At 41.0% G+C, this 24095-nt stretch overlaps 1 protein-coding gene across 1 annotated transcript in view; it reads left to right on the top strand.

The window, feature by feature from the left end:
* LOC104390482 (cytosolic phospholipase A2 epsilon-like) overlaps positions 1–24095 on the top strand; it is a 24338-nt gene continuing 243 nt past the window's right edge. Inside the window, exons 1-18 of the mRNA XM_009999620.1 lie at positions 1–61; positions 4931–5067; positions 5495–5626; positions 6769–6809; positions 8316–8358; positions 9191–9248; positions 9685–9851; positions 11375–11412; positions 13222–13369; positions 14253–14389; positions 15360–15582; positions 16898–17012; positions 18517–18654; positions 18867–18974; positions 20189–20380; positions 21171–21337; positions 22629–22815; positions 23982–24092. Coding sequence (XP_009997922.1) covers positions 34–61; positions 4931–5067; positions 5495–5626; positions 6769–6809; positions 8316–8358; positions 9191–9248; positions 9685–9851; positions 11375–11412; positions 13222–13369; positions 14253–14389; positions 15360–15582; positions 16898–17012; positions 18517–18654; positions 18867–18974; positions 20189–20380; positions 21171–21337; positions 22629–22815; positions 23982–24092 — 2170 coding nt within the window. The 5' untranslated portion in view covers positions 1–33. The remainder of the gene's footprint in view (positions 62–4930; positions 5068–5494; positions 5627–6768; positions 6810–8315; positions 8359–9190; positions 9249–9684; positions 9852–11374; positions 11413–13221; positions 13370–14252; positions 14390–15359; positions 15583–16897; positions 17013–18516; positions 18655–18866; positions 18975–20188; positions 20381–21170; positions 21338–22628; positions 22816–23981; positions 24093–24095) is intronic.

Here is a 24095-nt window from a genome sequence, read left to right as displayed (position 1 = left end):
CCCTGCTACCTGCTCACTGTAAGGATCATCCGGATGAACAATCTCCAGCGAGCGGACAACTGTAAGTATTTCCATTCTTAGTGGTATCTCAGGTTATGGGCAACAAGTTTTGTTCTATAGTCATATAGCAACATTTTCCAAGTGTCTCTGAAATAACCCAATGTTTATATAAACTAATTGTTATAAACCAGGTCAGTCCTTGCTGTTTGCTGCTGTTTCATTGAACGTTATTCCTGTGCTTTCTGGTTGGTTTTAAGACTCCAATGAGTTTTTGAGTCTAAGTACTTTCTCCCAAAGAAAGGAGAGCTTCTGACACAGCTAGATGAAGAAGATGACATCTGTGTTTTCAAAAGTGAGGGGTACTTTTGCCATTGGGTTGCCTTGGGAACTGTGGCTGGTAGGAGCAAACCTTTTCATCCCTCCAGTCTTGGTTCTGAGGCAGATGAAATGAACAAGAAAAAAAATTTCTAAAATCATTAACAGCAGGCTAATGCCATAATTAATTACTCTGAAATGATTGTCAGAAACCATGCTGATGGAGAGCTGGATGCTTTGTCCATTCTGACACTCACACAGGAGTCTGGGATGTGTGCAAAAGTGTGAGTCACACAGCAGGAAAGTGTTGAGAAGGGAGGGAGCAGGAAAGGAAAACACTGTTTTGTTAAAAGATATGGACTGCCCACATGCGCAGTGAGAAGAGGCATTTCACACAAAATAGGCAGGGTAACTCTTTTGTTTGAATCAATACAGCTGCATGACCACCTATGACAGGATGCTGCAACGAGCTCTAGGATGAGCGTGGGAGGGAAATTCTGTAATTCTGCTGTCTCTGTTGATTCTCCTGTTTCACAGACATAATGCAGTGCCTTTCCCATCTTAACCTGAGGCTGTTACATGTTTTTCTGGAAGTTATATCAGAGGATGTACCTGTGTCACAGCTCCAAGTAAGGGCTGTATCAGCTGTATCTTTGTCTGTATCATTAGGTAGCACTTTCTGTGCCTGTACCTCCCTCCTAGTCCGTGGCTGTGGCACACGTGTGGTGATGCAATAATACAGAAAGGTTTCATCAAAGACTCAAGGATCTTCTCAGGCATTACAACAAAATCATAAATAACTAGGTTGTAGAAAGAGATTGTGCAAGCAGGACTGAAGCAATGTTATACATTAAATATACAGCTGACTAGCTTGCCTACATCTACTCATTTAATTAAGGATTGTTTGATATGCTTTGTATCTCAAAGTATAGTTAAGATACAAGAATGATGAATCACATCAGTAGAACAGAGTATTTTGCCAGCCAGCCAACAGTCATTGATATTCAATGAGAAACCTGAAGTCATGCAGTAGTCATTCAGAATTACTTTAAAAACATTTTAAAAACATGACTCTGCATAATTCTGTTTTGGGAGATCCTTATTCTGGCATTGTCTGAATGACAGATGGTGGATCTTGTGCAGTACTGCTCTAGAATTAGCTTGTTTCCTCAGCACAAGAAAGATATAGACCAGTTGGAAACAGTTGAGAGAAGGGCTACCAAGATGATCAAAGGCCTGGAGCAGCTCTGCTATGGAGACTGGCTGAGAGAGTTGGGGCTGTTCAGCCTAAACAAGAGAAGTCTTCGGGGAGACCTAATAGCAGCCTTCCAGTACCTGAAGGGGCTACAGGAAAGCTGGAGAGGGGCTTTTCATCAGAGAAGACAGTGACAGGACAAGGGGTAATGGTTTTAAACTGAGAGAGAGGAGATTTAGTTTAGATATTAGGAAGAAATTCCTCACTATAAGGGTGGTGAGGAACTGGAATGTGTTGCCCAGGGAGGTTGTTGATGCCCCATCCCTGGAGGTTTTCCAGGCCAGGATGGATGAGGTTTTGTGCAACCTGATCTAGTGGTAGGGGTCCCTGCTCATGGCAGGAGGGTTGGAACTTAATGATCTTTGAGGTCCCTTCCAACCTTGATGATTCTTTGATTCTATGATTCTGCTCTGGAGCACGGTGTAGAAGGGTTATTATCTGGCAGTAAAATTATTAATAATTTCTTTTTTAACATGAAAACATCTAATGTTTTTCTTCTGTCTCATCCTTGGAAAAAAAATATCTAAATTCTTTCAGATGAGACTATCCCAAAATGCCCAGTCCAAGACAGACATGCTTCCTGGAAACGCATAGACTGAATGCTGGAATTTGCAAATAGCAGGAAGTTAAAATGGTGTCTTAAGACAGAATAAGTGCGGCCTTGAATGTTATTCTTGAATCAACTCTGTCCATGAAAGACAGAGCTGTCTCTATGAAATACAGACAACTTCCTTTACAAGGAAAAGGTGCACATGAGATACTCTGTTCCTCCTTCAGAGAGATACTGATGTGCCTAAGCTAGGTAAATATGTAAAGCAGACTGGCCATGGTGACTGGATCTGCCCTTACTAGGGAGAAATTTGGAATGAACAGCTAATGTTTTTTTCAGTGTTAGCAGTCAGTCTCCTTGTAGCATGCAGCAACATGCATCATCTGTGCATAGTCTTTCTGCATTGTTTATGAATAGAATAGAATAGAATAGAACTATTTCAGTTGTAAGTAACCTACAACAATTACAAAGTCCAACTGCCTAACCAGTTCAGGGCTGACCAAGTTAATGCATGTTATCCAGGGCATCATCCAAATGCCTCCTAAACACTGACATGCTTTGGGCATCCACTACCTCTCTAGGAAGCCTGCTCCAGTGTTTGACCATCCTCTTGGTAAAGGAATGCTTCTGAATGTCCAGTCTAAACTTCCCATGGCACAGCTTTGAACCATTCCCACACATCCTGTCACTGGATACCAGGGAGATCAGCACATTCCTCTCCTCAGGAAGATGTGGAGAGCCATGAGGTGGCCTCTCAGCCTCCTTCTCTCCAAACTAGACAAGCTCAAAGTCCTCAGCCACTCCTTAGAGGACATGCCTTCCAGCCTTCCTGGCATCACTGGATGCATTCAAGGACCTTCTTAAATTGTAGGGCTTTTCATGCTGCTTGTTGTTTATCTGTACCCACCACAATGGTAAAGACCTAGGTATACCCTGCAAGCCTTAGTGCAACATGGGCATTGGTGTAAGGAGAGCAGGAGGTAAAGAGATACAGTATGCAAACAAAAAGTTTGAAGTGAAAAGACATCCCTGGGAATCACAATTCTTGGAGTCATCAGTCTGCAAAGCTGCATCAGTCTGTGGTGCCATCTGTGTGAGGGAAACAGATGCTACTGGGGTAATTTCTGTTTCCACCTGTGGGCTTGAACACAGAGCAGGAAGGCAGCACATAGCAACGCTTTTCCTTCCCTTCAGGATTTTGTTTTGGGAGGGAGAGGGAGATGGGTGTGGGGAGGGAAGAGAAGGGGCAAAAGTTAATACTGGAGGTGAAATGACCTCTCAAATAACACAGTCAGGAAGAAAATACAGGGAAGCAGCTAAGAGATAACAGTGGTGGGGACACAGAAGTGTGTTAAAGTATAATGTATAACACCAGAAAAGGACAGTTAAGCTGCTGTCAAAAACTAATTTATTATTTTTTTTTTAACCCCAAATAAGATATAGACAGTGGAAGAGAGCAGGAGAGGGAGAGGACTAGGGCCTGCTGAATATTTTCCAAAGAAATTTTTCCATCAGAGGAATGCTGGTTTTTTGACCCTGCAGGAATGTGTTGATTTCTCCACAATTGTTTTAAGCAAAAATTTTACAGAATTAAGTATGCTGTTCAGTTTCTGCATTATAAAGTTAAAAGGTGGCAGTTACGTTTCACAATGCATTGTGTAATTTCTCAAGCAGTTCTGAATTTCAGTTCTTCATTCTTACTTAGACAGGAAAGCAGCAAGCTTTTTTGAATAAATACACTTGCTTCAACATACAATGCAGCCTCCACCCACTTAGAGACAGAGCCAATGTCTGTAGGGTAAAACATGGTGGAGAAAGAAAGAAAAGGAAAAAAGAAGCTCTTGTTGCACCCAGGCAAGTTTTTGCCTTTCACTACAAGTTGATGTGAAAGCTCTTGTTCCCCTGATCTGCAGAGTCCTTACCTGCTGCTGAAGGGTCCTCTCCATTTACTGCTACTATCACTTGTCTTTCTTAAAAGGCTCATACTGAAGGATGTCCATTCTCAAAGTTAGTTACTTTTTGCATGACATGATATTTGATAATTTTCTTGTTAAGAATTGTGTAAGAGAGAACCCCAAGGTGCTGAAGTATTTGCATAACCCACACGAAGAAACGTTGCATTCCTCCAGCACAGAGCATAGGACATTTTTGGATACAACAATTAGAAATAGACTTCAATTTAGGTGTCTTTGATAAATGTGCTGGAATATCCTTCATTAACATTCTTCTGACGCATTTTTGGAGAGACCTGACCTCTCTCTTCCTGGAGGTGACAATTAGTAAAGATCAACAGTCTAATATAAGTAGCTCTTTCTGGAGGAAGCCTCTGCCATCTCCTACAACAGGGGTAGTTCTGCAGCTGCTTTCACAAAACCTCACCAAGAAAGTCACTGAAGGCAAGGCAGAAATAGAGACATTTTGCAGCTGTTCTCAAAAGGTGGAGGAGGCTCCCAGGCCCCTTTCATCAAACAGCAGCTGAGGGTTAGAGTGTGTGTGCATGCACACATGAACACTGTTGGTTGAGAAACTGAAGAAAGTGTCTGACTAGAAGAGGAAATTCTCACCTTCTTTCATACACAACATTGCTGTTGTCTGTAACTCGCACAAGGATAGAAACCACCTTCACTTCTAGGTCATCTTATGGTCTGTGCTTTTTCCGTCTCAGAAGGATATCTTGAAAACAGTTACATTACATCAGGCATTGCTGCCTTTAAATACCGGCTGCCAGTACCGCACAGTAACCTTCCAGTGTCATGCAGCACTACTGGCTTTGCCACATGAACAATTGTTTTGCCTCTTTCCTTACCCAGTGAGCCAGGCTGATTGCTACGTGACCTTGTGGCTTCCGACTGCGACGTGTGAAAAGTCCCGCACTAAAACCGTGAGAAACTCCAACAATCCGGTGTGGAATGAGACATTCTACTTCAGGCTCCAGAGTCAGGTCAAGGTAAGGAGCCAAAGCTGTATGCATCAAGTAGCCTGAAGATTTGGTGTATGGTGGCTCCTATCTATCTTCTGAACTGTGGTCAGGAATTGTTTAAGGGATGGAACATGATAAGGGGCTGTTCAAACTGTTGAATAGCAGAGATAACTGAGTTCTTGTGTGTGTTTGATGGTGCTGTTTAGGAGGGTCAGAAACTGAGCTAGATATTGAAGTTTTATGAAACTATAGACTCATACGACAGAATTTGGGAGTTAACTAAGCTCTCATGTAGGCATAGCCAATGTTTTACTCATGTTACAACAATTAAACTGAACTAGGCAAGAATTAATTTTCAAATTACACTGTTTTTCCAAAAGGGGCATTCCTTCTCTAGAGCTAATGATGTTCAGGCTGTAGAAACTACAAGACCCTCTTCTCCCTCTTTTTCCAGAATGTGCTGGAGCTGACAGTGTATGATGAGGATTTGCTTACTCCAGATGACCATCTCCTCTGTGCACTCTTTGATACTGCTAAACTTCCAATTGACAGAACAGTGATCTTGTATTTTAAGCCGAGCTCAGAGGTGAGAGAAAAAATAAAGCAACTAAGAAACGCGTGAAGAGTTACACAACACTTTCAGTGTCTTGGGGTGAGCTTTCTGAATCCATCATGGATGACTTATCCCAATAAGGGGTACATTAATTGCTATTCAAAATACAACCATAAAAATTGTGGTAAAAAATCTGGGTTTGAGAGCCTGAGAGCATACTGCCAGTATTTTTATAAATTATTGAAGAGCATACTGACTGAAACAGTGTGGCAGGTAGAGGAGGTGTCTGACCATGAGCTATCTTTGAGCAATACCAAGGCTGCACAGCTGTTGCAGGGTGAATAATTTGTAATTTTTTTTTTCCCCATGTAATTTATAGCCACTACCCCATCCCCTTGGATTGTATCTACTTTCATCCCAAAGGCAAAGCTGAAGTTGCCCCTGTGTGTATCCCAGTACTATCCTCTGCAGTGATAAGTCACCCAGGGCTGAGCCTGCTGACTCAACTATCAGAATTAGTGTGGTTTTGGAGCCCTGAATGAGTGATATACTCAGTTTCTAGATTTCCGATCTATGGAATGGGTAAAAGAGCCCTGATTCCCTTTGGGATCTGTGGATGAGATCAGTGAAATGTCTTGCATGCAACTTCTTGCTACCATGGACAGACTGCTTCTAGTACCCAAACTAGGTCACACACAACTACCTCATAGATACCAACACTGCCTTACAGAGAGTTGCACTGCTGTAACTCTGAATCGTTCAATAATACCAGTACCTATTTATTATGTTAAAGCAATGGGTAGAAAGTATCTTTAACTTTAAAGCTAAAAGCAAAGGCAGTAAGTCATGTCAAGACAGTGCCAGGAATAGTTAGGAGAAAAAAGGTAGACTTCAGAAGACCAAGCAAGTTGCAAACTGTCTTTCTGGAGCAGCTTCACACTAAGAGATAAAATTACAGGTTGTTTTGATGATACCTTGAAGAAGGAAGGAGTTGAGGAAGGAGTCATGAAGCTTTATGCTTTGAAATACTCTTTCAGATCTTCTAGTCTGAAATACATACCACAGGCTGTGCATTGCAGCCAATTACTTCAATATTGCATACCAGGAACCTGGATTTAGACAAGGGAGAAAGCATTATGTAGCTACTTGATTTTATTTCTTGTTCTTGCTTTCAGGCTAAGGAGGAGCTAGAGGTTGAATTCAAATTGGAGGCCGCGTAAGTATTATTTAAAAAATGCACAAATCATTAAAAGCTAAGAAGAAATACTGTTAGAAGTCACACTTTGTGGGATTTCTGTAGAAATTCTGTGCTGAAATTCTCCTACATCATCACTGCAGTCTCAGACAGCTGGCTGATCCCTCCAGTCAGCTTGTTCCATAGTTTAGATGCTTTCAAATATGCAACTCCCAGCATTGTGTCTTCTATCCACAATGTTGGATTTGTCTACCTGGGGACATATCAGAAAACATTTTGAGTGTGGTGTACATGTGCTTGTGTGTGCACACATATCTGCTAATCTTCCCATGCCTGTTTTGAGTTATGCGTTGGACAGACTCCTAACATTGAACCATCCTGATTAGTTTTCCAGTGTATCTCTGACTCCTCCAATTTTTCCTTGCAGAACTGTTTTGGTCTTAGTAATTCCGTTTTCTTTCTGCCCAACTCAACTACAACATGTTGGAAGCTCTAGTGCAGGGCTTTTCCTCCAGCATGATCAGCCTGTGGTCCATTTGAATCAGTACTTTTGTCTCTTTGTTGCCACAAGGTAATCAAGAAATGGCAGAAATAAAGTGACCAGCCTAAGGTCAGCCCTCAAACTAGTGGGGAGCCACGACCAGAACCTCACACCATCTCCTGACTTCAGCAAAAATTATCTGAAAAGCTTTTCCCCCTCCTCGCTATCCCCATGTAATTGTACCCTCTGCCTTGTGCTCCTTTATTTGTATTTGCATATCAGGAAATACATAGAACTGGGCACCTCAACAGGGATAATGCTGGTGTATTCAAGATCAGAGAAAATAGACTGAAGTCAGAGCAGGGGAGGTTTAGATTGGATATTAGGAAGAATTTCTATACTGAGAGTGATCAGGAACTGGAACAGAATGTCCAGAAAGGTGGTGGAGTCATCATCCTTGAATGTGTTCAAGAAATGTGTAGAAGAGGAACTTCAGGGCATGCTCTAGTAGCAGAGATTGTAGGGTTTGTGTTGTGGGTTTTTTAGGGGTGTGGGTTTTTTTCTGTGAGTGTCTGTGTTTTGGGTTTTGGGTGTTGTTTTGGTTTTGTGGTTTTGGTTGTTTCTTTTGTGTGTGGTTTTGGTGGTTTTTGTGTTGTTTTTTTTTTCTATGGTTGGACTTGGTGATCTCAGGGGTCCTTTCCAACCATGATTTTTCTGTGATTCTGTATTAATATGATACAGCTTAAATACATGTACATTACATGAATTTGACTGCCCAAAGGCAGATTCCATTTTAGATGATCCTGAGATTGCACTCCAAAAAAGTAACCCTCGCACATATTGCTTAGCTCTGGTACAGAGGCACCCCACACTGCTCCCCTCAGAGCAGTGCTCAGTCCTAGCAAACGTGGAAAGGAACTTGTTACAAACCTGCTGGTGTTCCTCTGGTCATTGTTTAAAATGGGGAGAGAGGGCAAAGCCCTGGATAAGGTTGAGTGGGTATTTGTTTCATCTAAAAAATCCATGTTTTTCATTTTGCTTCCCAGTTCTGGTCCTTATGAAAACATTGCTACCAATGGAGTCCTAGTGGTATGTGACTTAAAAAAAAATATCTATAATTGTTTCCTTAATTTAACGGGGAAGAGAAGGTGGGGGTTAGAGAAGCCAGTAGGTAATTTTTTTCTCTTTCTTTCTTCTTTCCTATTTAGATTCTTTGATAGTGGGATATTTTATTACTGTGTTAATTGCTGATATCCCATGATTTCTCATTTGTCCTGTATTTCGACAATCTGCAGACACACACACACACACACACACACACAGCTCTCCTCGGATACCACTATTCCTTAAAAAAATGTGCTGCTGTCTGTCAAAGCACACTTGTAAAAGACTGTGAAGCCACTTACTGATAACCTACCCAGTGGCCCTTTCCTCCTCTAGGACATGAGTCATGCTTAGTGGGTAAGCTCAGCATTGACCTGTTAAAATTACATTATGTGAAAGAAGAGTGAGTGCCATAAAAAAAACTAAACAAAAAACCCAAAAAACAAACCTAAAAGTTAATAGCTATGCTCCTTCAAAAAACCTCTTCTACTACTGCCTCTTAATGTCTCTTTCATTTATGTTTTTCCCAGTTTAACCCTTTGCATCATCTTACTATCCTGAAAATGCTCCTGATTGTCTTCCTTTGTATTTCCCTCTTACTGTACCCAATCACATGTCATTGTCACTGGAGGATGCTCTACAACTCCCTCCAAAGCTTTTACTATTTCTTAGTGGCTACTGGGCAGAAGCCCATAAATGCCACGGAATCAGGCACTTCAGGTAACTTGACATGTTTAAAAGCTGACTGTTTCACAGTTCCTTGTAACAAAGTTGGAATGTGACAATCTTACAGATTCCTGTTCTCTGTCTTTTACAGTGTCGTGAACTTTGCTGCTTGGAAGTTGAAGTGGCGGAGAAGACACAGCAAAAATCAAGTAAGTTTATTGTTTTGTTATCTCTTTGCCAACACTGGCTTGCTTACTGATGAGAGGATGCCCCGTTCGTGTAATTTATTAGTGGAATAAACAGTATTTACAGTATTCAGTGCTGTTAACATGAGGTGAACACATTAGGTTGTTGTAGACTTTGATGACTGCATCTTGTACTCCTAGAGGTATATGTAAATAAGGTCTATTAGACCTGCATTAAAGATCAAATCCCAGTTCTATGTAACAGTGAGAACATTCAAAGTCCCCCTTCCTACAAAAAAAGCATCTGCTTTGCTCCATTGCCTTTGCTACCAGTGCTCCCTTCAGGGTGCTTTCCACTAGACAAAGCTTTGGTCCAGACTCTACAGCCCTGCTACCTGCTCAATTTTCCGGATAAATCACAGTGACATTTCTCAAGACCTTTGTTCTGCTTTTTTTTTAGAGAAAGAGCTTTCCCTCACAGTGAAGGGCTCCTTTGAAGGGACACGGGATATCACACTGGGCCCCGATGGAGTGGTCAGCCCTTCCTGTCTCACCAAGTTCCACTACATCAAGTACGCGGAGCCAACACTGGATGTCATGTTGCCAAAGAAGAGACACTACCACCCTGTATGTTGGAAGTGACCTTAATGATGAACTGACCATGAGTGCTTCTCTAGAAAGTGGGAGGAGGGGGAGAGGGTAAATCCATTGCTGTTTTTGTCCTAAAGCATGTTGTTTTCCCAGTGGAGATGTAAGTACAGTACAGAGACGGGCTCCCCAGTGGTGATGCTGAATTCACTGCCCATAGGAACACAAACAACCATTGCAGAGGTGAGCATCACTTTCAGCTCTTAGAAGTAGAAATCATTCTCCATAGTATTGTCCCAGATGGCTGCTAATAGGGTCAGAAATGCTCTGATTATTTCTCAGACCTTGAACAAACAAAAGCTTCATTTCTCCAGCTGTTTTCTCCACAGCAGCATGTTATCCCTCCATTAGTCTCCGTTACATGCCAGTAGTGGATACAGAAATCAACAAGGATGTAAGAAAATACAATGATTCCTTCAGCACCTCTCTCCCTGTTTACCCAAAGACTTGTTCACCCCTCCTTCGCTTAAGGTCCAAACTGAAAGTTGCTCCTTAGGCAAAAGCTAGGAAAAAGTCAATCAGCCTGCCCTTATTAAATCATGTGCTTCAAAGGATAGAATATTAAAATATACTGAAAATAGTGGCCACCATGTATGGATTTTAAAAAATATTGCATTAAATAGATGTATGTGCTGTATAATTTTGAATGAAATTAATAGAAAAACAGGATCCTTACTATATATATATTTTATAAGGTCCAAACTGAAAGTTGCTCCTTAGGCAAAAGCTAGGAAAAAGTCAATCAGCCTGCCCTTATTAAATCATGTGCTTCAAAGGATAGAATATTAAAATATACTGAAAATAGTGGCCACCATGTATGGATTTTAAAAAATATTGCATTAAATAGATGTATGTGCTGTATAATTTTGAATGAAATTAATAGAAAAACAGGATCCTTACTATATATATATTTTTTTTTTTTTTTAAAGTGTTTCTTCTAAGAAACATCTACAGATACCCAGATTATTAGGGATAATCTTATTCAATTATTAATTGTTATGCTCTGAAGAAGAAGGAGAACATTAGATTTCAGGGTCATTAAAACATTCTCTCAGAACATAGTGGTTTTTGTCAGCTAATATGGAGGGTGTAATAAGAATTTCAAGATGGCAGAAGCAAATGCAGACTTGCAGTCTCCTTGCTGTGAGGCTGTGGCCAGGATGTCCAAGATCTGCTGTGTGTTAGAGCATAAAAAGCAGGAAATATACAGAAGCCAGTAATTCAGGATGCTACAGAAAGCTTGTGAATAACACAGGAAATGGGACCTATTACATGAGTCTCAGGAACCGCCCATATCCAGGTTCTTAATGGTTTCTGCAGCCTGGAGGCATTTCGGATCTGTGGATAGGGATCTTCCACTAAGGATAAGTGAATGCTTTTGGAAATATATGGTGAGATCTCAGACATTTAGCTTTGCAATTGTCAGACCCCAAGACAGAATGGGAAAAAAGAAATGTTAAAATGAAAATTTAAAAATTGCACTACACATTCTTGTTTTCCAGGAGAAAAGATTTGACTTGAATGTGAGAGCACTAAGGTGGTAAGAGATCTTCTTCTATTCCTAAAGACTTGGGTTATTGATTTTGATATTGTTCAGCCACATGGAAAAGACATCAGCAGGCATTCTCAGCCTGAAGCCTAGAACATTATTTGGATAAAACTTAAAATATGTTAATAATAAATGATACATAATTAGCCCCAGTAAGATTGTGGTTCAAAAAATAAATGCTATTAAACATGTATTTATTTTAGCATTACCCTTTCTGACCACAGAATATTATTTTTTATCAATGACAGTCTCTGAAATTCACAAAAAGGACAAAGCTGACAAAAAACTGAATAGACAGAGTAAACATTACAGTTGGTCAGAAATTATGAACTTTTTTTTTCCTTAACTGTCAGTATTTAATAACAATAAACCTTGTATATTGTTAAGTCCTGTTATGCTTTATATTAAGTAGAAACTCGGGTAGCCACGTGGCTAGTGATTTGATACCTATAGATATACTCATTAATACTCATCAGTAAACATGAAGATGCTTAATGTTATCCATACCCGCGTATACCACACTGAACTGAGTGAGCTAATCTTTTTTTAGTGTGTGTGCCTGACTAGGAAATAAAAGGAAAAATAACTCAATTTTGAGTTCAAAAAGAATTTTCTATCATTCGTTTCAGAAAGGCAAGTGATCAATGACAACAGGAAAATCAGTGTTATTCTAGAACAGGAAAAATGCTTCTCATTTATTTATTTTACTTCCAGAAAACTTAACAACCAATTTTTTTTATATCTTGATTTACAATGGAAACTGGCTTTTGCAGCTCCACATGATTCACTTTTCCTTGAATGTCTTAATTTACAAATACAGTTGTAGTAATTTGGCTGATTTTATCCAAATCTGATGGTGGAGAAATCTCATAAATTTCTCTACTAGTTTTCATTGAAATTACAGACTCAGTAGAAGAGAGAAGTTCTGTGATGGAAATAAAAACCAAACCCTGCCATTTTACAGTGCTTGTCCAGGGCATCCACAGATAGCTCTGGCCTGAAGACACCACACCAGGTCTCTTGCCCACTGAGGTCTGGTAGGTGCCAGGGAAGAAAGAGACAGGAGGGAGGTTAGTGAGTGGAAGTGCACGAATGCCCAGGGAAATAAGTTACAACGGTGGAGTTTTCAGGAATGGAATGAAATGAAGTATTTCTCTGAGGAATACAAAGCTTTATAAGTTTTTGAGTCAAGGTTGGTGGGAAATGCAACTGCCAGCATTGACCCATGAAACAGCTTGTGCAACTGCAGAAAGATCAGAGCAGCGGGAGGATGAAATCCCGCCCCACTAAATTCGGTGACCCATCCCCATCTATCTAGGGCTGGATGGATTTTCCTCCCGAGCACCGCTCACCACTAGAGGGGGGTGCATTCCCAATCTAGTTGCTTAAAATGGGACGTTCCCTTCCCGTATGAAATGCCAACGTTTGAAAACAGGGTCTTATTCTAGATTTAGAATGAGAAAATTTCTGGTGAAATAAGAATCAATACTCTCACTTTGAACAGTTGCCCAGATTTTCTAAATTTGTAATTCTTTCAGTTTTTGAATATTCTAATGTTTTCTTTCATTTGTAAATACTGTACATTCTTTCTTCATTAGTTAGTAATAACAGAATATAATGCCACTAGTTAAGCTTACTAACTGAAATGAGTTCTCTTTTAAAAATAGAATATTGTCTCACTCCTGTCACACTGCATCACCCTAATTCAAATGAACAGAGCTGCAGATTATCTTTGATCAAAGTCCTAGAGATTGCTATGGGTGTGTTGATACGTAATATATGTGCCTGTTTTTATCTTAGTAATTGTTCATGCCACCAAGACCTGGACATGCGCTTTGGGTTTGACTTATGTTCAGAGGAGGTGACTTTTCTGCAGAAAAGGAAGAGATATGTAGCAAGTGCCCTAAAAAATGTTTTTCACCTACCACATGATCTGCAGGAGTGTGAGGTACATGAGTCTGTGGGAGTGGGTCTTGAATTTTTAGTGCCTTCATGTATTCTTCTAGATAAGTGGTCAGCAAAATGGGCAACATGTATCGGTTGTGGGGATAACAGTTCATGCATGTGTTTTAAGAACATTGGCTTCTGCCACCAAGGTTTTTTTTATTGCTGCCAAGTTGTAGTAGTTGCAACCTTCATGACTTCAATCTGGAATCTGTTCGATTTGAAGTGCGTTCATCCCTGCCATCCTATGCTATAACTGGCTTGATTTAAAAAATACTGCGTGTATATTAAATGCATTGCTTGGCAAAGATTCCTTCCTTTGTTCAAGTTTCATCATTTTGTGAAAGCATAAGAAAAAATCTCTGGGTGTTTCCTAGAACATCTTCCCTTTCCTGCAGTTTTGAAATTCCTTGAAATAAACATAATTTATTTTAAAGTAACTTCATGATGATGGAGAATAATGACATAGATGAGGACAGCTTAACAACAGTGGCTGTGAACTAAGCGTGTTTCCTCATGGGGCTGGCAAGTGGATTTTCAAACAGTAGTAGCAGGTGTGTGAAATAAGAAAAACGTGGCAAAGCAGTGGGATATGTAGAGAAAATATTTGTTGCCTCCACACAAGGATGGCTTCTTGTCCATCTGTTCTCCCATTTGTCCTAGAGATGGGCAAGAACCAAAGTTTGGGTTAATTTTGGAACCCACATCCATCCAAAAGGAAGCAGGAGCAGCAGTCATTGCTTGATTTCAAAGCCTTTCTTTTTGAAAGAGGGCATAGGGTCTAATATCAGGATGCGGGCTGGGTGTGATGCCCAGACCACGGGGCACTCCAGGGCATCATGGTGGACACTGTCAGTGTGAATGTCCCATCCTCCTCTGTCCAACAGGTCCCCGTTGTGGCTATCATCACCACAGGTGGAGGACTGAAGTCAATGACAGGACTATATGGCAGTCTCTCAGGACTCAAGAAATTAAACCTCCTGGACTGTATAACATACATCAGTGGGCTCTCTGGCACCACATGGTAAGCCAGCTTGTGCAGGAGGCTTGGCCAGGCCTTTTCAGGGTGATGTTGCTGAAGGGAGCAGCTTCTGAAATAAAGAAGATCAGAAGATTTTCTTCAAACATCATATGAACAATCTATTTCTCAGTTACAGACCGTTAAATAGTAGTTTGACCTCATGCACCAGTTTTTGACTAGCAGTTAGTTCTCTGCTGTGCTTTTGAACTCCACATTTACAGCAATTAAATATGTATTTAACAACTACTCTTGTCAAAATGGTTTCAAAGCAAGCAGTTACTCCAGATGTAAGACTGCCCACAGCATCACACCTCTTCTTTCCACTGATGTTCCAGTTGTTGTTGCTGTTCCCAGTAATTTCTGAGAGTGGCTCTGCCTTCAAACTGGTCACAAAGACAAAACTTCAGGACAGCACACACTTTCCCCTGAAATCTGTCAGTTTGGGACTGAGTTCCCACGTGCAGTGCTATTGCCTGCTTGCAGGACCTACAACTGCCCAACACCTGAAGTTCCCATGTAAAGAAGGTTGGTGAAATAGGGAAGGGTATTAAATAAAGCATAGTGATAGCATTAGATTAACATAAGTGATAGGAAGCCAAGACACAGTAGCTGGTATGAACTGAAATGTGGTTCTAGAAAACAACCAAGGAAAATACATATTTTCTGCTTGAGAAATGTACCTGTGTTCATACCTGTCAATTTTATCCCTTAAGCTGCTGCCAGTTCTGTTTGTTGTTTTTTTTAAAAAAAATCAGGATAACTGAAAAAAACCCAACACTTTCCCTTCAGGGTCATCTTTGAAGCAGTCACAAAAAATCTCAAGTGTTCCTTCTGCTGGATGGAACAGCAAAACCAGAGAATTTATGAGCAGAAGTGATTCCCTAGATGTAAACCTCTGTCCCTAAAGATAGAATATTTCAAGCCTTTTTTTTTGCTGCTTTTAATTTTTGCTGTCTGTACTACCTTTCTCCAGGACCATGGCCACCTTATACAGAGATGCCTACTGGTCGCAGAAGGACCTAGACTCACATATTGGTGAAGCCCAGAAACAAGCAACCAAATGCAAGATGGGCTGTTTCTCCACGGATCGCATGAAGTACTACAACAAGCAGCTTTGTCAGCGGAAAGAGGAGGGATACAGGACAACATTTATCGATCTTTGGGGACTCATGATTGAGTACTTACTAAATGATGGGGTATATATATTTTCCATTTCTTAAAGAACCACATTTTTCTTTTAGGGAAGGAAGGGGAAACTAGCCTGTCCATTCAGAGAATGAATCTCGAAACATAGTGGAGCTCCCCATGTCAGAAAACTCTCAGGCTTCTCTTAGTTTCTTCTATTGTCTGCCTAGGGAGAAATGCATCTACATGCTGATGAATTAGCTTGTGGATGCAGCCATTTGAACTCTGCACTGAAGGCAATCTCAGGCAGTCTGCCTGAGATGCAGATGATACATGCAAAAAGAGTTCAAAATGCCAAGCAAAGTAATCTCAGCAGTGTGACAACTATGCAAAGCAAACAGCTACAGTGCTTGGTGATTTGCATCCACTGACAGGTAATTTGATTTGCAGATACATGGGAGGCAAATGTATATTTTACTTTTGTTGGCAAGGACTACTCAGACAGTAGTTGGTTTAAGTTATATGATTTTTTTACAAGCAGTAACAAATTTGCTTTTCTATTATTTGAAGTTCTTTCTACCCCTACAGTACAGCAGTCCACTCCCTTATCTCTCCAGCTGGACCAGAATTCAAGGATGAGTGCTTTGTCACTTGGAAATTGGGAAGGGTTGAGTGATTGAGGACTGGACAGGTGTGTCCTCCAGTGGGGACAGAGATGCTGCAGTCATTCAGCCATTACTTTGCTTTCATTTGTTTATTTATTTATTTAGTTATAAGCAAATATATTATCATGTATATGTAAACAGAAGATAAATACACGTGGAGAGGAATGCTACATATTAAACAAAGGTATAAGCTGGATAGCTGCCTCTTTTTTAATCTCAGATAAATGAGGTCCCCCTCACAATCTAGCCAAGCATCTTTCATTCTGAGTAATGCTGACAAAGCTATGTAACCATTAACCTTTCCTTAATCTGCCAGAACCGCCTGCTCTTAAATTTGTCAGCAGTTCATGAGATTTTTTTGTTTCTTACAAATCTCTCCAAGGAGAATATGCATTTCCATAAAAATAGTCAGGTGGAATGAAAATAATTTGCTGCCAAATTCCAGTCTCTGCCGCAGTTGTTGTGCATTAAGAAAGGAAATTATATGCCAGCTTGCTCAAGGGCTTCCTTCAGCCCCAGTAGAGCAAGGACTGCACACTGCACTCCTCATCCTAAGGGACAGCTTGCCCCTTCTCCTACATTTCCAGGCAGTACTTTATAGTACGTACAGACATCTATGCAGGAAGTAGTTTCCCCTCTCCTTGTCTCTTTGTGAGCCTTGTTGACTTCACCCTGCATTGTTACCATCTCTCCTCACGTAACTGTTTTTCTTCAAAACCAGAAAGACCCCCACAAACTTTCGGACCAGAGAGAAGCACTGTGTGATGGCCAGAACCCGCTGCCCATCTATGTGTCAGTCAGTGTCCGGAACAACTACAGCACCAATGATTTCAAAGGTAAGGTTGATGTTTCAGAACTGGAGGGGTTGAAACCAGCAAAAGAATTCCTGTGTTTTACTCTTCTCTGCTTCGTAGAACTTTGAGAAAACAGCCCTTGTGTGTTAGTTGCTTTTTGGAGATACAATCATCACCTCCATGCAAGAGCTTCTAGAGATGAGTATTCAACTGTCAAGATACAGGCAATAAAAATAGAGGCAGAAATGGCATTTTTTATTTATCTGACCTACCTACAATAAGAAGCATTGGAAGTGTCTGAGAATTAAATACTGGGTTTTGTTTTTGCCCAGTAACAGCTTCAATATGAAGAAAGACCACATTGTTATGATACAGGTTGGGAAAGCATCCAACTTACTCCCAACTGAGTATCTTCCTTGGCTCATTGTTTTTTTTTTTTTTTTTTTTTTTTTTTTTTCCATGGGGAAAAGAAGCTGAAGAAGGAGAAGAGATGGAGAAGACATTCAGAACAAATTTTTATGGTTAAGATGAAAAAGAAATAGCCTCCAAATGAAAAGGAGATTATAGTCTATGACATTTCTGTGCCAGTCTTTGCTCACACTGCAGTTATATCAGGCAACTGCACTTGGAGAGGACACCCATGAAAGTCAAGGACTTATACTATCTTCCTCAGTGCCCCACATAAAGAGTATAATGAGCCTCTTACAAAAACCTCATTTCTGAAGAGCTGAGTACCTTTCTTTGTATGTAGCCAAATTATTCAAGTGAAATTAAATTGCATTAACTGCAGTGTCCAGAAAAAGGGCAATGAAGTTGATGAAAGGTCTAGACTACAAGTCTTATGAGGAGTGTCTAAGGGAACTGGAGTTGTTTAGTCTGGAGAAAAGGAGGCTGAGGGAAGACCTTATCACTCTCTACAACTAGCTGGAAATAGGTTGTAGCAAGGTGGGGGTTAGTCTCTTCTCCCATGTAACAAGCAATAGTCCAAGAGGAAATGGCCTCAAGTTGTGCCAGGGAAGGTTTAGGCTGGATATTACGAAAAATTTCTTCACTGAAAGGGCTGTCAAGCATTGGAACAGGCTTCCTAGAAGTGGTAGAGTCACCATCCGTAGTGGTATTTAAAAGATGTGTAGATGTGGTATTAGGTACATGGTTTAGTGGTGAACTTGGCAGCATTAGCTTAACAGCTGGAAGTGATGATCTTAAAGGAAGTACTTTTTACTTAGATGTGGCACATGCAAGAGTGGAGCAAAACCTGGTGCCTGCTGGAGAACCCTGGACTGGTGCATGCACAGGGGCTGTGTAGGAGCTGGAGACTTGCCCTGCTCCCTGCATGTGCCCTGTGCCATGGGCGGACCCACATACCTGCTCCTGCCTTCCCACTGCCAGAGCTCAGCTGCCTGGTACTGCAGCTGTCATTTATAAGCCAGGCTTTGTAAAAGCAGCAAGCAGAGGTCAGGATGGCTTATGCTCTCATTGCCAATCTCTCCACACCCAGCTGAGAGCCTGGGAGCCCTCTAAGTGTCTCCTTGTGTTTCCATTGCAGAGTGGGTGGAGTTCACCCCCTATGAGGTGGGGCTGCTGAAATATGGTGCGTTCATCCGCACTGAGAATTTTGGAAGCGAGTTCTTCATGGGACGCATGTTGAAAAAGCTCCCTGAATCCCGGATCTGCTACCTTCAAGGTGATGTACTGCCTTGTCCTGGTATAGAGGCACTTTGGAGTAGGACAAAGCTGTTAACTAGAGGGTGGATATTTCTGGCCTAACAGACTGAATGCTGCTACGATATTGCCTTGCAGAATATAGGGGGTTGTGCTAGTTTGTAGTAGTGGTAAAAAAATCCCACATCTTTTTGTACTTTCTTGTGTCGGTGTGTTCACTAATTTCCTTTGCAGGTATGTGGAGTAGTATATTTTCTGTGAACCTGTTACAAATATGGGGACTGTCGCACAGTTCAGAGGACTTCTGGAAGAGATGGACACAAGACAGAATAGAAGAAGTTGGTAAGAAATTGCTAAGCCTTTAATTTGTGGTCACTTATTCTCTTGGATGCCTTCTGGCATCATCCTGTCAACCACATTGAAGCCAGCATCATAGAGTCCTCCTAAGAAAGCAACTTCCCTTCCCACCCTGAAGACTAAGAGGAAGAGGGTAATCAGGGAAATGCTGCTGCAATTACTAGACTTACGGAAACCCTACTGATAAGAAGGCTCTGGCTTTAAAAGGAAACTTTAGAGGGGTCACACCTTTCTCACTAAGTGTTTTGGCATTACCCATTCTCACTCAGCCATACAGAACCAAGAAGCAGTGTCAAAGATTAAACGTATTTTTACTGCCTATGCAGAGAATAAACCAGAATAAAAATGGGCTAAGCAATATTTCCTGGGTTTTTATTTTATTACTCAGTACAGCAATTACTGCATTGGATTCATCCTGGCACAAAGATAAATGAGGCCCAGAGGGTATTTTATGAAGCAATACAGAAACCATGGTTTTATTGCTAAATAATTTAATATAACTGTATCTATAATTACAGACATCCTGAAAATAAATAAATGCATCTGTGCAATCACAGAAACCACCAAGTCTCTCCTGTTGCACTGTCAGCCACTTGGTCTGGCAAAGCAGGTTGTGATTTCAAGAAACCACACCTTGTGTCATTTCTACTTTTCACCCACGTATGCTGTCATATATTCACCCTGAAAACTACCTGTATTTCCTAAATGTGAATGCATGCCTTAGATTTTCCTGGGATGCTCTCATTCTACTGATCAAGCATAGGCTCACATAGCCACGGGTGATTATCAGGTAGAAGCTGTCACTTTTGCAGTAGACCCTGTGGTGCCCTGTTGTTGCCCATCTGACTGAGTGGGAGCGTATGTTTCAACCCCATTTTCTCCATGCTTGCCTCTGTTTCATGATACCTTCTGGTGAAGTTATGTAACTTATTTTCTGTCAGGACATTCCCCTAATTGCTTAGTTCCCCTAAGACGGTCCCTTTTTCAGGACTAAGGACTGCTTCTGATGACATGTCTTCAGGCCAAAGCTCAAGACCATCAGCAGAGCTTTGTCCAGCAGCCACTCCTCTGCTTCAGAATAGCTTTTGTCTGTTTAGTGAATCATCCCATAACAACCCCCGAGGTCTCCCACACACCAGGACAAGCGCAAATGAACATCAGTTAACAATCAGCTCACCATTTCTTCTCCTTTTCTCTAGATGAAGACCCAGTGCTGCCTACAAGACCCCATGAGCTGAGGACTCGCATGTACACTCCTCCTGGCCCCTTGTCCAGTGCCCTTCGGGGAGCGTTGACCGACCGCTTCTCTGTTGCCCAGCACCACAATTTCATGAAGGGCTACCAGCTGCATAACAATTACCTGGAGAACGAGCACTTCTGTAAATGGAAAGGTAACGGGGAACTAATATTTCACAGGCACCATTTTCAGGTAGTTTTGGAGTAGGGAATTTAGGAAAGAACTCTATCAGGCCTGGCAGGGAAAAAAAAAATCTCCCAAAGAACATTATTTTTATGAAAGGTGAGAAAAGACTAAGGCTTCAGTGTTGCCAGGTATGTAAGACTATTTTTAAATATAAACTTTATAAGATTCAATATAAGCTTAAATATAAGCTTCATGTGCTTTAGCTGAGATCTCTGCAGTCCAGACTGAGAGGATAGACTTGCAGCTGATGGAACTGAAATTAAAGTAGTGAAGAGCAAGGTGAACATGGGAGAAAGCTGAATTTGGCAGGACTGTGCCTGCCTCTAACTTCAGATGCAACTGGAATATCCCAGAAAAAAATAACCTACGAGAGAAAGCCAGAAAAGAATCGGACTTCATAGTTCAAAGAAGACAGGACTGAGGCATAAATCCAAATGTTAAAAGGGATGAGGATAGAAGATGAGACAATAATTGAAATGGGGCAAGAGAGATTTAGGTTAAGCATTAGAAGTAGTTTACTGGTATTAATGACAATTTGCTGGAATAGATTGCTTGAAATATCAACATAGAAGGTTTTTCAGAAGAATATCTTAGGTGGAATTTTGCAGTCCCTCCCATGCCTATTTGATGATCTGGTAGTATGGCAATTAAATTAAGCCAAGCCTCTGGGATGGCCAGTTCCACCTTGCGTTTCCTTTTTTTTTGCAGTCAAAATACCTACAGATCATTTCTTATTCCAAGAAATATTTTCCTTTTAGACACTGTGTTAGACTCACGTCCCAACCAGCTGATGCAAAATCCTGATCACCTGGGCATGATAGATGCTGGATTTTTCATCAATACTAGCAGTCCACCACTTTTGAGGCCACAGAGAGAAGTGGATGTCATCATATATTTAAGTTATACTACTGGATCACATACATCGGTGAGGAGAATCTTGTTCCATGTGTTGTCTCTTTTTGCTTGTAAATATCTAGCCTGTAGCACTTAGAACTGAGAGTATTCCAGCTGTTCAGTTTTAAGCTACTGCATTCCCCTATGTTTTTCACTGTAGCGATTCAACTTGGTACTCTTTCTTCCTGCCACTCCTGGAATCTCACTTGCTGGTTTATTAACTTGTTGAGTTATTCAAGAGGACATCAGCCCCATCTCTCCCAGAATGATGGGAAAAGCCTGTTCTGCTTTGTGCTGAAACAAGCAGGCTTCCAGACCCTGTGCAGGAGTAGGCATGAAGATAAGGAAGTGATTTCTCGTGACTTAGGTTAGAATGCAAAAGTGGTTAAGTGGATAGTCAGGGGCAGATCATCTCCAAACTGACAAATAATGTGCTACTAGAGTTTCCTGCAGAAACTCTAGTTTCATGGAGATGAAGTTAATTAGCTGTCTGTAAGGCCTTGCAGAAAAAAAGTTTGCATCTTTATCTCAGAGACTGAGGTTAGGTAGAAACTCATTATCTTGGCCTGCTTAAGTGGTATTAATTTTTGAAAATGAGAACAGCTGTGCTACTGTCAATAGGCCACGTGATGCATGAGACATCCACATAATGAAGCTTGATTTCAGCCTCACACATTATCTAGATTAATTTTACAAAAAAAGGCTGCTGCAGTTTTAAGCACTTTAGTGGAAACTGTTCCCCATTTGATAGTGTCCACTATTAGATGACACAGACTAAACAACACAGTACATATTAAGACATGATACTGTACTAAACATTGCAGGGAATAAGCATAACCTAGTACTTCAGGCTTTCTCAGTAAAATATTGATCTCAATTAACACTGTGACATAATGACTGCACAGACAGACATAATTGCAAATTCAAACTTAACTTTCTTAGCTCCTGGCCAAGCACATAATAAGATCCCTTAAATATTTTCTTGCTGTGATTTTCTTTCCTAATTAATTCTATACAAGATATTAAATACAGGCTATTTAATTTACTAAAACTAGATGCTTTACCCTGAATTTCTGCAAATTGGTTTAATTTTTTTAAATGCAGCATCCTTCATGAATTCTCTAACCCTGAGATTGTGTTTATAGCTTGTGATTAGTATTCTGGTTATTATGTGTGGTAATTATGTGTACAGTAAACCTTGATAAGAAGAAACACACCCTGTGGATCTGAGTCACTAAACCTTAATATACAAGATGACAGTTTGGGGGGCTTTATGACAACAAAGTTGAATTCCAATTCTGACCATTTTTGTGATACTCCAGACTCTAGAGAAGGCATGCAAATACTACTCAGAGCAGCAAATCCCATTCCCCAGAGTTTCTTTGTCTGAAGAGGATAAGAAAAATCTGAAGGAGTGCTACCTCTTCCAAGATCCAGATTTACCAGGATGTCCAATTGTGATTTTCCTTCCCCTTGTGAATGATACTTTCCAAGAGTACAAAGCACCAGGTGAGTTACAAGTAGTGGCAAAGCATTGATCAAAAGACACCACTACCAGATTCCCCAACTGAGATCGAGCCTTTTTCCCTGCTGCTGGCTGTCTTTGCTGACTGAGTTTGTGCGGGAGCATTTTAGCTAATTAAACATGGTTTTCCCTATCCTTGCCAAGGTTAGTGTGTTAATTAATGTAATCTTTGTGACCTTAAGAGGATAGACTTAGCTGTTGTCTTCTGGGTGGTGTTCACCTTCATCTCTCTCCTCTTTGTTACGTTAAGTTTTGCTAGCAAATTGTAAGGGTTTTTTTTCTTGGAAAAGTACAGCTCACACAGATTATTTATTCCTACATACATTATCTGTTGTCCAGGGATTTAATTGTACACTTTAGCTGGCATAGCATTATGTATGAGTGGTAGGGCAGCAAGAACCTGGCTTTCAGGCAGAACTCCTGCAGTGTCAAGATCTGTGTGTCTCCTCTCAGTATAGCACTTGAGGGTCATTTTGCTCACTGTGCTGTGCTCAGAGCAAATTCTTTTTTTGCCAGGCCACTTGCTTTGTATTCCTCTCCTTTACTGACAGCTACTAGGATGCATTTGCTTTGTTCCTTGATAGCGGTCAGGTAAATTCCAAAATTCTGCTTTTGTGAAATTTGGGAGACACAAGAAATGGAAAAGCAGAGATGGGTCCTGGTCACAGAGACCCTTGGTGGGTCTCTGCGAACGTATTAGGGATTGCAGGAACTATAAAGTTTATGTATGTTTCTACTACTCATTTCTCATTTAAGTTCTGTCCTGTTACTAGCAACTGTCCACCCCTGCAGTCTGTAGAGGTCCCAACTGTTCACTTTAAGACCTGCAGTGCTCTTGCAGTGGCTATTGGGGTGCCCCGTCATGCTGATCACCTTGACTGATCCTTGGCTTTAATGAGACAGATGTTTATCAGTGAGTTGCAGATGACCATTACAATGCTGCCTGTCACTTCTCTCTTCTGCCCTCAATGCTTCAGGCACACGACCTTATCTTAGCTAGTTGTGGAGCTACATAACCTGCATTATTTGTGCATTTAAATCACATGAATTTTCTTTTGGAGATAAGTCCCCCTCTTTGGGCTGCTGTGGACAGATAATCACCATCTGACACAAACACCATGTCACAGCAGCAACTTCTCTTCCTCTCCAGGTGTGAAACGCTGTTGTTCAGAGATGGAGGAAGGACAACTTGATCTGAGCAGTCACTGTTCCCCGTACTGCATGTTCGCGGTCAGATACACTGATGAGAATTACCGCCGGCTGC

The sequence above is a fragment of the Chaetura pelagica genome, unplaced genomic scaffold (genome assembly GCF_000747805.2).
Source record: "Chaetura pelagica isolate M959 unplaced genomic scaffold, ChaPel_1.0 scaffold55, whole genome shotgun sequence".
Taxonomy (NCBI): Eukaryota; Metazoa; Chordata; class Aves; order Apodiformes; family Apodidae; genus Chaetura; species Chaetura pelagica.
Note: the sequence above shows the minus strand (reverse complement) of the source record. Positions and strands in the feature narration are given on the sequence as shown.